This window comes from Rhinopithecus bieti, unplaced genomic scaffold, assembly GCF_001698545.2.
Source record: "Rhinopithecus bieti isolate Rb0 unplaced genomic scaffold, ASM169854v2 scaffold_18921, whole genome shotgun sequence".
Lineage (NCBI taxonomy): Eukaryota > Metazoa > Chordata > Mammalia > Primates > Cercopithecidae > Rhinopithecus > Rhinopithecus bieti.
In genome coordinates this window covers 51,911-64,752 of record NW_016810178.1, presented here as the reverse complement: position 1 = coordinate 64,752, position 12,842 = coordinate 51,911, and the positions used below count along the sequence as shown (strand labels likewise).

Here is a 12,842-nt window from a genome sequence, read left to right as displayed (position 1 = left end):
TCCAATTGATCCATAACTGTTATTTTTCTAAGAATAATAAAACAAGTAGAATCCTGCAGGATGAATATTGCCAAAATCTGACCCCAATACCTGAATTCAAATGAAATTTAGTGATGCTCATGTAAACATTATGAATTGATATTTGTCTTATTTATAAAAACTAAAAGATGGCAATTGACTGACAAAGAGTATTTACTCAATCAACCAGTAAAGCGGAGTAATATGCACATATTTATTAGGTTGGTGTAAAAGTAATTGTGGTTTTTGCCATTAAAAGTAATGGCAAAAATAACTTATAGGCATTTAATTCTACACCAGGCCAAAAAAAAAAATAGTAATTTAGTATCACATGGCCTGTAAGAAACACAAGTAGCTCATCTGGAATTATCTGAAAAAATCTGTTATCTCTTCTTATCTTGAAGGACTAAAAATGTTCTGTTAGACTATTTCAGAGACAATAGGCATATGTAAACTCATGTAGATGATCTTTCATGGGTGATTTATTTTCATGTGTAATGTTGGTTATATGTTATTTTATTTTTACATAAGGATGTTAGAGCCTTAACCCCTATGTAAAATGCAATCCAATGAATGCACTGAGTGTATTTGACAGACATTGTGCTAAATCAGTGGTTCCCAACCTTTTTGGCATGAGGGACAGGTTTTGTGAAAGACAATCTTTCCATGGGATGGTTTCAGTGATCCACTTCAGATCATCAGGCATTAGTTAGGTTCTGATAAGGAGTGCACAACCTAGATCCCTCACATGCACAGTTCACAACAGGGTTTGCACTCCTATGGGAATCGAATGCCACAGCTTATCTGACAGGAGGTGGAGCTCAGGCAGTAATGATAGCTCACCTGCCACTCACTTCCTGCTGTGTGGGCCAGTTCCTAACAGGCCAAGGACCAGTACCAGTCCATGGCCCAGGGGTTAGGAACCCCTGTGCTAAACGATGTAAAAGTCATGTTCTAAGAGCATCTGCATATAAAAGGTATAGAAGAAGGAATTATTATAATTTGAGATAAATGACAGTAAAAGAAAAAAATGTGGGAAGTGATATGTGATGAAGTAATACTGAAAAGTAATAAATATAGCTCAATGTGGCAACAGAAAAAAATTATGGCAAAGTGAGAATGAGAGGAAGCAGAAGCAAAATAGAAATCTGATTTGTAGAGATCCAGTAACTACTGCTTGACCATCTCTCAACAAAGAGGTAAAGGAAGGTAATAGGAAGGTAATAGGAAGAAGTCAAGAGTCAGTATTTATTTACTTCCACTATCCTACTCCCAGAAAATTGTAAGGGATCATCAGATGATTGAACAGCCACTGGGATATAAAACCCAAAATATTTGTTTTCATGCTTTAACTAAATAACATAAATAGTTGTTTTATTTTAAAATGCTATTTTTAAGACCTTAGTTCAATCCAATATTGTAGGTCATTTAATTTAACCTTTTTCGGGGGTAGAAGAGGGGACAGGGGATGTTTTATATGAATGTGAACATAAAGAAGAAGGTGTATATGTGTACTTGTGCATGCATATGACTTACTATGTTATTATGCCAATCACTCATATACATCAAATTATTATAAAATAACCATATAAGGTGTATTTACCATTGCTACTTTAGAGATGTGTAAGGTTCAGGCTGACAATGTGACTTGTCCAGTGAAAATAGCAAGTAAGTTAAGATGAGCCTGAACCCAGAAATCTGACTTGAAAGCTGGCATTTGTTAACCTAATGATATTAAGCATGAAGTATGTTAGACACACTTTACATGTGTATATATCTCTCTCATTTACTGCTCACATCTCTAATCTATAAACAAAATGATACCAAATTTATAAATAAAGAGGCAGTCTCAAAGAGATTATGTAACTTGTCCAAAGGCAGATAGTTAACATGTGACAAGGCTGAAATTAGAATACAGGTGCTTAAATATATATGTAACTTAAAATGAAGAATGATGCAACATTTGTAAAATAAAATTAGTTTTTTACTAATAAATCAAAGCACACTTTGTTTTGTCCACAAAAAAAAAACAAGAAGATTCATTTAAAAAATAGTTTTAAAACCAACTATTATTGGCTCAACATAGCAGTTTTTTTTAATATTAAGAGGATTAAATTCAACTTATATTAACCCTACAAAAATATAGATTTCATTCTTTAGGAATCTGTTAATTTACTTTTATTTCAATTAGTACTTTTCTTTCTCTTTTGAGCATACATAGGCTACAGTAATACATCTCCAAGGTGACCAGCATGTCTATTTATCAGGACACTAAATGGCTACTTTTCCTCTTTCTCATTCCTTTGGCCACATGGCATCCCAAGAATAATAGGATAAATAGTGACTTCCAAAGAGGACTCAGAGAGCCATGAAGTTTTCTGGATAATAATTGTTAGGATTCTGTCAGCAACCATGTAACATTTTTTTTGCATCTGGGGAGCATGAAATTCTCTAGCAAAGGAAGGACTCAAAAGGCAAAAAATAAACACAATTAAGGGAATGATATTTTTCTTTTCTAAACTGTCATTCTCTTCACTATCAAAGAGCTCACCTTTGATTCAACTGATCAATATGCTAGGGGAAATAAATACTTTGTAGAGTACAAAAATATACACTTTGCTAATGCTGGCATCATCACTCTATTTAAATCTTAAAATAAAAAGTTTAGTACTTCATTTCTGATGACAGTGCTCTCAAGTAAGTTGAAGATCTCGGACTTGTTTCAGAAGGATGAAAAGGAGGATATATAGGTATCTGGTTATAAGAAATTGGACTGGAAGCATCAGCTTATTTTATATCTCAGCAGCAGAAATGTTAAGTCAAGATGTTATCCAACTATCTCTAATGATAAAATCCATGTCCTTCTGCTGAAATACTGAGTCATCCAGACCCAGACATTCCTTATAGCTATAACAAATCCTTTACTATGTAACACAACGCTGTAAATCTAAATTGTAGAAGTCTATGAACTTCACTGCTCTCTAAATTTCCCTTGCCTATCCATCCATGAACAGAGCTTAATCTGGGTTAGATCCAGCTAGATCTCAGAACCAAAACCTTTAGAAGCCAGATAAGTGACTTCTAAGACGTGTGATCAGAAAGACGTGAAGGCAGCAAAGGACACATTACCTTCTTAGTGCCGATGCAGAACAGACTGTCATGTTGACAAGATGAGCTGAAATGTCCTTTGCTGTCTTTTTGTATTTATTGCTGTCCCTGAAACTAGATGCTTAAAACCAAAAGCTCTTCTTTCTGGAAATGTGTTAATAAACTATAAAATTGATATGATTGTTTTGTAAATACTTTTATTACTATTGTAATAGTTCAATATTTTACTTAATACATATTTTACAGAGCAGCCTTGGCTTTATGCTCCAGTAATTTCCCATTTTATAAAATTCCAATATGAAGGCACTTGCAAGGTTACTGATATACTCATTTTAAAATTAAAACAATCCTGTTTTCATTTTGTATTGTTGTTCACCTGTGTACTTGACTGTAAATTCAGATTGAGTAAGATGACCTCAAAATTGTATTATTACAAAACCACCATCTAAAAAGAATTGCAAAGTAAGATACTTTATGGATAGTAGGTATTTTCATTTAAAATTTTTGAATAGCATGTAGTGAAAAATAAAGCATGTCTGGATGAAATACTACATAATAAGTCGAATCTTACTTACCAAACTCCTTTGGAACTGCTATAGAATAAACACAATTATGTCCCACACTGTAATTTTTTGGATAGTTTGGTGATAGAACAGTGCCTTCTGAACCTGTTGAACGACTTCCACAGGGTGCTAGGAAAAAATAGTGAAAATATGATTTTTAGAAAAAAGTTTAAAAAAATTCATACCATGGTTATCTTCTTCAAATAAAAATATATGGCTACTGGAATTTAAGGTGTATAATTTATTTGCAACTTTTAATAAGATCTTCTAGTGTTAAATATTTAAAAAATAAAAAAGTGGATAAACAAAACTTTATAAGTATTCCAATTTCCTCTTCTCAGAAACAAAGTATGTAATATAATAATGTTGTAATGGTGTTATCTAGAAATATAATAATGGTGGCCTAGCTTTCANCTACTGGAATTTAAGGTGTATAATTTATTTGCAACTTTTAATAAGATCTTCTAGTGTTAAATATTTAAAAAATAAAAAAGTGGATAAACAAAACTTTATAAGTATTCCAATTTCCTCTTCTCAGAAACAAAGTATGTAATATAATAATGTTGTAATGGTGTTATCTAGAAATATAATAATGGTGGCCTAGCTTTCATTTGTGATAAGAGTGTGAAATTGATCATCTTTTTTATAATAATGATAAATTACATACGCAAGTGGGAAATTGTATTACTTGCTGACAGGCTTTGAAATTCTACTCAGATTCAACACTATGTGTGAGACATGAATGGCTGTACAAACACATTCACCCACTATCTGAGTATTCTACTTTCTCATCAATCTTTATCTGCATATATAATTTACCTTGAAATCAGAGGAGTTATTGATGGTGCCTTGAGGCAGACTTATTGGCTACCTCAGGCCCAATGTGGTATGTTAAAAAAAAAAGAAAAAAAAAAAGAAAAGATGAGGGTGAAATTAATGTTTCTGATAAACTGTAGATGGGGGTTATTCACAAGATAGGGGATGCATTAGGATTCATAGTTCTAGAACTCAAGAGAGACCTGAGCTAAATGGAGATTTAGTATAGAAAGCATATGGATGGTAACTGATATTCTTTAAGTGAATAAGATCACTCTGAAAAGTATGCAGAATGAGAAAAGATGGGCAAAGAGGAGGTTCTGGGAAACACCAAAGGTTTAAAATCAGATAAAGAGTGGCTGACTCCAGAGAAATTGTTCTCCTGGGGGCCAAGGGAGAAGAGTTTCAGTAAAAAGCAAGTGTTCAAAGAGGTAAATATTGCAAAGTGATTAATAAATGAAAAAGAAGTCTGAAGTCTGGGTTGACTTGGCAATCTGGAGTGTAAGACTGGAGATTTTCTGCCCCAGGTCTATAGTTTGCATGAAGAGGGATTTATTTTTCTTTTTAAACACCTTGCAAGCTGGCCCTGCTCCTTCACCCTTTGAGTACCTTTCTTCAGATTAGGAGCCATTCTTCTTGCAGAGCATACTGTCTGGTACGCTCTTCTACACTGTAGGTTTTTCAGGGTGCCTTCTGAGGGTAGGGCTGTGCCTGTTGCAGACAGCTAGTAGGAAGTCCGCTGTCACTGCCCCTCATATTTTACCAGTATTAAAGCTGATAGTTTGATTTCCTTTGAAGTTTTGCAGGAAGGACAGAGTATAATTTATTACTCCCCTCAAACACCAAAAGGAGTTTTTCTGGTGCTATTAATAGAGTAGTTTCAACTAGAGCGGCTCGCTGCAAGTTATAGTCAGCAGGCCAAATCCAGACTGTGGACCAAGAAAGGTTTTTTACATTTTTAAAGAGTTACAAACAAAACAAAAACTACAGAAGAATATTTCAAAGATATATGTGGCCAGCAAAGCCCAAAATAGTATCTGGTCCTTTACAGAAGAAGTTTGCCAACCCCTGAACTAGAGTGGGGTGGGGGCAAGTAGGGGAAGCTAGAGATTACAGTTGGATGAAGAACAAATGGTATATAAACAAATACAAAAGTAACCAGAATTATGAATATAAATGGGAGGGAAACATATAAAGTAGTTTGGAGATGCAAAGTTGAATGAGTGTTCTTTGTTGATTTAATAGGGAGGAAGGAATCATTACACAAGGAAAATCAGGAGCATTGACCTAGAAATAAGATCAAGAACAAAGTGCAGTGATTCCCATTAGATATCAGTAGTGGTTTACCTCTGTGACTTGAGAAAAGGAGATTAGAAATAGATAGGTGTAGCTTTTATACTGGGAATTTATTGAAGTTAATGTCTGATTTTCCTTTTAAAGTGCACTGCATGCAGTAATGAATTAGGTACCTCCAGAAGAGTTATGACAGTTTGAAAAAGTAAAAACTTGTGTTTAATTATTGGTCAAAGTTTTAAAATAGAGCAATACGGTATATTTAAAAAACACACACACACAACACAAAAAGGATGTTGTATTGAGTTGAGTGACTAATGAATATTCTGCCTTTTTTCCTTAACGTTCTATAAAAAGGTAATAAATACTTAGAATGAAACACACTAAAATTAGAATTCTCTAAAAAAAGCAAGAAATTGACAGTGATTATAATAACCAAAGATGCATCCCTCTCATCACTCATTATTGTTTGAGATTAGAGCAGTCAGGTGTTATTCTTATTTCAGTACTGATAACTTTATTCAACTGATAATGCTACTGATGAGAGAATCATTCAAGAATAGGCAGTATGTCTTATGTTAATTTTCTTTCTGATTTTAAGGTGTTCCAGAATTAAAATTATAATACTTTGAATGAACATGACAAAACTATTAAACTCTTATTTTATATTTGGAAAGTATGAATAGAAATGGAAACTTCTAACTCAAGTTCAGTTCTGTGACTTAGTCATGAACATTGTGCCATCCTATATTAACATGTGTCTGACAGCCAGGATTGGTTTTATATATTTTATTTTGTATAATTGACATTTAGGACAGCTTTTATTAAAAATCATATTTAGAAATATGAAGGTTCTTTTAAATTACAAATATATTATAAGGTTAAAATTTAATCACATGGTAGTATTATACTAGATTCTGTTATTTGTACTTGTAACCGTAATTTTCTGTTTATTTTGATGAGTGCCTACAGCGTGGCCTAATTTATAGTCAATAACAGAATATTATAGTGAGTGATAATAATTATGCAGTGGTTATTATTATAAATAAGGGAAAATTATGCTCTGAGATACACATCTATTGTAATCTGTTTTATATTAGGTTGGTGCAAAAGTGATTGTGGTTTTGGGAATTACTTTTAACGGCAAAAACTGCAATTACTTTTTCACTAACCTAATATTCATAAAATATAAATGGAATAATAATTAAGTCAGGCCAACTTCACAGATTCTCCTAATATTGGTCTCCGGAAGCTTTTTATATTCTTACTTCCTGTTTTAATGTCATCTTATTGGCTAATTGAGAAAAGGGCAGCTTTTATCTTTCTGGCTCTTAATCGGTTGAAGATAAAAGCAAGTCAGACCTTTGGATTCTATTCTTATTTTTGCTATTTGACATATGTCACATACACCTGTGGACTTTTTGTCAAATTGGCTGTTTTTTCTCTAAACAGCCTATATTCCTTGTAATGCAGTAAACATAAGAACCCACCTGTTCCTGATTATAGCTTATGTAGTTAATAAATCCATATTTTATTTTTTAATTTATTTTATTTTATTTCTTGAGAACAAGTTTTGCTTTTGTATCCCAGGATGGACTGCAATGGCTCCATCTCGGCTAGCTTCAACCTCCACCTCCCAGGTTCAAGAGATTCTCCTACCTCAGCCTACAGAGTAGCTGGGATTACATCCATGCACCACCATGCCCAGCTAATTTTTGTATTATTAGTAGAGATGGCGTTTTACCATGTTGACCAGGCTGGTCTTGAACTCCTGATTTCAGGCGATCCATCCATCTTGGCCTCCTAAAGTGCTGGGATTATAGGCGTGAGCCACTGCGCCCAGCCTAAATCTATATTTTTAATAGTATGTTTGTAGAACATTTGAATTTAAGAAGATACGGTTCTATGATTAAGTAAGTGTGGGAAACACATAAGTGAAGGACTTGAGACTTTAGTAAGGTTTAGGGAATATCATGCTCTTTCTTGCAAACTTATTTGATCATGGAAAACTTTTTTACATGTAATATCTTTCAGGACCTGCCTCCTTCAGAACATACTTGACAAAAGGCCAAAGTGATGATTCTAAAATGTGTTTTCTTTTGGTAATAATTTTAATGTTTATGTAATTGATAACAATTAATTGTAATTTTGCCACACCAAAGAACTGTGTCTTATGTATACCTATAGAGCCCAATAACTTAGAGATTGAAAATGTCAAACTTAGCCTACTTATAAAATGCCATTATTCTAGATTTGCTCTCCCTGACTCTTGGGGTCCAACAAAGAATCAGTTTGTTGCTCATAACCTTATGTGATTTATCAGCTTCTCTAGCTTCTTTGCCTCTGTCATTGTCACAGTCCAGACTCCCATCAATTTCTGCATGTGCTCTTTGACTCTCAGCTCCACTCATCACCACAAGTTCATACCACTGGTAGCACTTTTTCTAAAACATAAGTCTTATCATGTTTCTCTTCTCTTCTCTTCTCTTCTCAGGACAGGGTCTGTACATATTAGGTTCTCCATAAATGTCTGTTGGATGATTAAATGAACTATACCTGCAAGACCAGGCTACTATAAAGTAGTGTTCCATAGTCAGCATATAGCATAAACATTTCATTTGGTTGAAATTATCCCAGAAAAAATCACTTAAATTTAGTACAGAATCCAGATACACCCTCTTTCAATAAATCCATATAAGCCTATTTTTTTTTTTCTTTCTGCGATTGAAATTTTTGCTTGTTCTTTGCTTGATTACTGTGCTTTACATTTGGGGGCAATACTATATGAAATATATGTATCTTAAACATTAGAAATGCATCCAATGGTAAGATGTTTATAATATGACTGCTATATGGATTCTGGTTTTTATTGAGGGAATAGCAAACCCAGGTCTAATACCAAACCCATAGTAGCAAATCCATGCTGATATAGTTTGAATGTTGGTGTCCCCCAAATCTCGTATTGAAATGTAACCCCAATGTTGGAGGTGGGGTCTGATGGGAAGTCTTTGGATCATGGGGACAGATCCCTCATGAATGTCTCGGTCCTGTCCTAGCAATAGTGAGTGAGTTCTCCTTAGATCTGGTTGTTTAAAGGTATATGGCACCTCCTCATTCTCTCACTCACTTCCTATCTTGCCATGTAACATGCCTGCTCCCCCTTTGCCTTCTGCCACGATTGCAAGCTTTCTGAGTCCCTCACCAGAAGCAGATGGTGAAACCACACTGTTTGTACATCCCGAAAATCCAAGAGCCAATTAAATCTCTTTTCTTCATAAATAACCTAGTCTTGAATATTCCTTTATAGTAATACAAACAGACTAACAAATTGATAGCAAAATTTGACTAGAAAAATTCATATCAAGGTGACATGGTTTGGCTGTGTCCCCACTCAAATCTCATCCTGAATTCCCACATGGTGTAAAAAGAACCTGGTGGGAGGTAACTGAATCATGGGGTCAAGTCTTTCCTGTGCTGTTCTCGTGATAGGGAATAAGTCTCACGAGATCTGATGATTTCAAAAAGAGACATTCCCCTGCACCAGCTCTCTCTCTCTCTTTACCTGCAGCCATCCACGTAAAATGTGACTTGTTCCTCCTTACCTTCCACCATGATCGTGAGGCCTCCCCAGTCATGTGGAACCATAAGTCCGATAAACCTCTTTCCTTTGTAAATTGCCCAGTCTTGGGTACGTCTTTATCAGCAGCGTGAAAACAAACTAATACACAAGGAGTGGGGTGCTACTATAAAGATACATGGAAATGTAGAAATGGCTTTAGAAATGGGTAATGGGTAGAGGTTGGAAGAGTTTGGAGACCTCAGAAGATAGAAAGATAAGAAAAAATTTGGAGCTTCTTAGAGACTACTTAAATGGTTGTGACAAAAATGCTGATAGAAATATGGACAGTGAAGTCTAAGTTGATGAGGTCTCAGATGGAAAAGAGGAAGTCAGTGGGAATTGGAGCAAAGGTCACCTGTATTATTCTCTAGCAAAGAATTTAGCTGCATTGTGTTCATGTCCTCGTACATGTCTTAGGGATCTATACAAACTTAAAGTTAAGAGTGATATTTTTGGGTATCTGGCAGAAGAAATTTCTAAGCAGCAAACCATTCAACAGGTGGCATGGCTACTTCTAACCTACTGAGAGTGTCAGGAGGCAGCCAAATGCCCAGAAAGACAGGAATGGGTCCGTGGTGAAACCCCACCTTAGAGCAAAATCAGATTGAAGACTGAAAGACCAGACTGCTGGTCCTGGATGAAACCTGCGACCCAGAGTGAGAACTTCTGTTCCTGTTCACCTGCCCTTTCCTAATTGATTCTTTCTAAATAATGTCTTTTAAACAATTGAATGCTGCCTTTTCCAATAGTACCTACAGCCTGCCCCTCCCCTATTCTGAGGCCATAAAAAGTCCCAGACCCAGCTATGCAAAGAGGAGAGAACTGCCTGACTGTGAGTTTGGCGGACCACCTCCTGCATCCCCTCTCCACTGAGTGCTGTTCTGTTGCTGAATAAAATTCATCTTCACCCTCCTCACCCTTCAACATACAGGATATCCTCCTTCTTGTGTTCAGTACAAGAGCTAGGGAACCACCAACCATGGGTACAAACTATAACGAAGGCAAGCTGGGACACATCAGTGTGGCCGAGTGAGGCCCAGGTGGGGTGTCGCTGGCCAGAGATTCACGGCTTTCAAAGTGATGGAGAAGAAAACAGCCTACATTACTACAATTAGCTACAGGAGCAAAGAAATTACTTAAAGTTGGAGCTTATATTTAGAAGGGAAGTAGAGTGTAAAAGTTGGAAAATTCACAGCCTAGCCATGTGGCAGGGAAGAAAAAAAGCATTTTCAGGAGCGGGATACAAGCGGGATACAAGCTTGTGGAGCAATCGCTTGCTAGGGAAATTAGAATGAGTAAAAGGGAGCCAAGAGCTAATATCCAAGACAACGGGGAAGAGGCTTTGAAGGCATTTCAGAGATCTTTGAGGCAGCCCCTATCATCACAGGCCCAGAGGCTTAGAAAAAAGAATGATTTCCTGTACCAGGTCCATGGCCGTGCTGCCTGCCTTGGGAGGCTGCTCCCTGCATTCCGGCCACTCTGGTTTCAGCCTTGGCTCAAAGGGGTCCAGGTACAGCTCAGGCCACGGCTCTGTAAAGTGCAAGCCATAATCCTTGGCAGTTTTCCCATGGTGTTAGGTCTGCAGATGCTCGTAATGCAAGTGTGAAGGATGCTCGTCAACTTCTACCTAGATGTCAGAGCATGTATAGAAAATCCTGGGTGCCCAGGCAGAAGTCTGCTATAGGTTTGGAGCCCTACAGAGAAACTCTACTAGTGCAATGCCAAGGGGAAATGTGGGATTGTAGAACCCACACAAAGTCCCCACCAAGGCACTACCTCATGGAGTTGTGGGAAGCAGGCCACCACCCTCCAGACTGTATAATGGCAGAGGCACTAGCAGCTTGCACCTCTGCCTAGAAAAGCTGCAAGCACTCAACTCCAACCTTTGAAAGCAGCCACATGGGCTACAAACTGCAAAGCCATAGAGGCGGGGCTGCCCAAGGCCTTGGGAGTCCACCCCTCACACAAGAATGTGGGACAAGGTGTGAAAGAAGATTATTTTGGAACTTTAAGATGTAGCAATTGCTCTGTTGGGCTTCAGACTTGTGTGGAGACTATTGGCCTTTTCTTTGGGCCAATTTATCACTTTTGGAATGGGAACGTTTACCCAATACCTGCATTACTATTGTATCTTGAGAGTAAATAACTTGTTTTGATTTTATAGGCTCATAGGTGGAAGGGCATGAGTCTCAGATGGAACTTATGACTTTGGACTTCATACTGGAATGATTTAAGACTTTTGAGAACTATTGGCAGGGGATGATTGTATTTTTCAATGTGAGAAGGATATAAGTTATGAGGGGCCAGGGGCAGAATGATAGTGTTTGGATGTTTGTCCACTTCAAATTTCATGTTGGAATGTAATCCTCAATATTGGAGGTGGGGCCAGGTAGGAGGTGTTTGGGTCATGGGGGCAGATCCCTCATGAATGGCTTGGTGCTATCCCTGCCATAGTGAGTAAGCTCTCCCAAGATATGGTGGTTTAAAAATGTGTGGCACCGGCCGGGCGCGGTGGCTCAAGCCTGTAATCCCAGCACTATGGGAGGCCGAGACGGGCGGATCACGAGGTCAGGAGATCGAGACCATCCTGGCTAACACGGTGAAACCCCGTCTCTACTAAAAAATACAAAAAACTAGCCGGGTGACGTGGCGGGCGCCTGTAGTCCCAGCTACTCGGGAGGCTGAGGCAGGAGAATGGCGTAAACCCAGGAGGCGGAGCTTGCAGTGAGCTGAGATCCGGCCACTGCACTCCAGCCTGGGCGGCAGAGCAAGACTCCGTCTCAAAAAAAAAAAAAAAAAAATGTGTGGCCCCTTCCCCCTCTCTCTTTTTTTTCCTCTCTTGCCATGTGATGTGTCTAATCCCCCTTCACCTTCCACCGTGATTGGAAGCCTTCTGAGACCCTCACTAGAAGCATGGCAGACCACACTTCCTATAAAGCTTGCAGAACGTGAGCCAATTAAACCTGTTTTCTCCATAAATTACCCAGTATCAGGTACTCCTCTATAGTAATGCAAACAGACGAATACACAGGCTAATATCTTATCAGTCTAAGGAATATGCTCATTTAGTGAGTGAAGTTTTATCCACACAGTGTAATTTCTTATTTTTCTTGTTCTCTATTCTTCTATTTGTTTAATTTAAAAAAAAACTCTCTTTTGGCTTAATTTGTTTAATTTGATTTGTATGAGTAAAATGTGTTCATGATCCAACTATATTACATATATTCTTGTTATACCCCTGAATTATGTATGCATTGATACAGTAGATAGATGTGATATTTCTGGAGAAATCAGAGTATCACACCACAACCAGGCTTTATCTAATTATCCACGGAAAATACCACTTTGAGCAGGTGTATGTATGTGGGTTGAAGGAGCAAGACAAGAAGAAGAAGAAGGAGGAGGAGGAGGAGGAGGAGGAGGAG

At 37.3% G+C, this 12,842-nt stretch overlaps 1 protein-coding gene across 1 annotated transcript in view; it reads right to left on the bottom strand.

The window, feature by feature from the left end:
* The window catches only part of CSMD3 (CUB and Sushi multiple domains 3), a gene marked incomplete at its 5' end in the record, with an annotated part of 336,142 nt that overhangs the window by 277,225 nt on the left and 46,075 nt on the right, over window positions 1–12,842 (bottom strand). Inside the window, 1 exon segment of the mRNA XM_017891519.1 lies at window positions 3,702–3,818. Within this exon segment, the coding sequence (XP_017747008.1) occupies window positions 3,702–3,818 (117 nt within the window).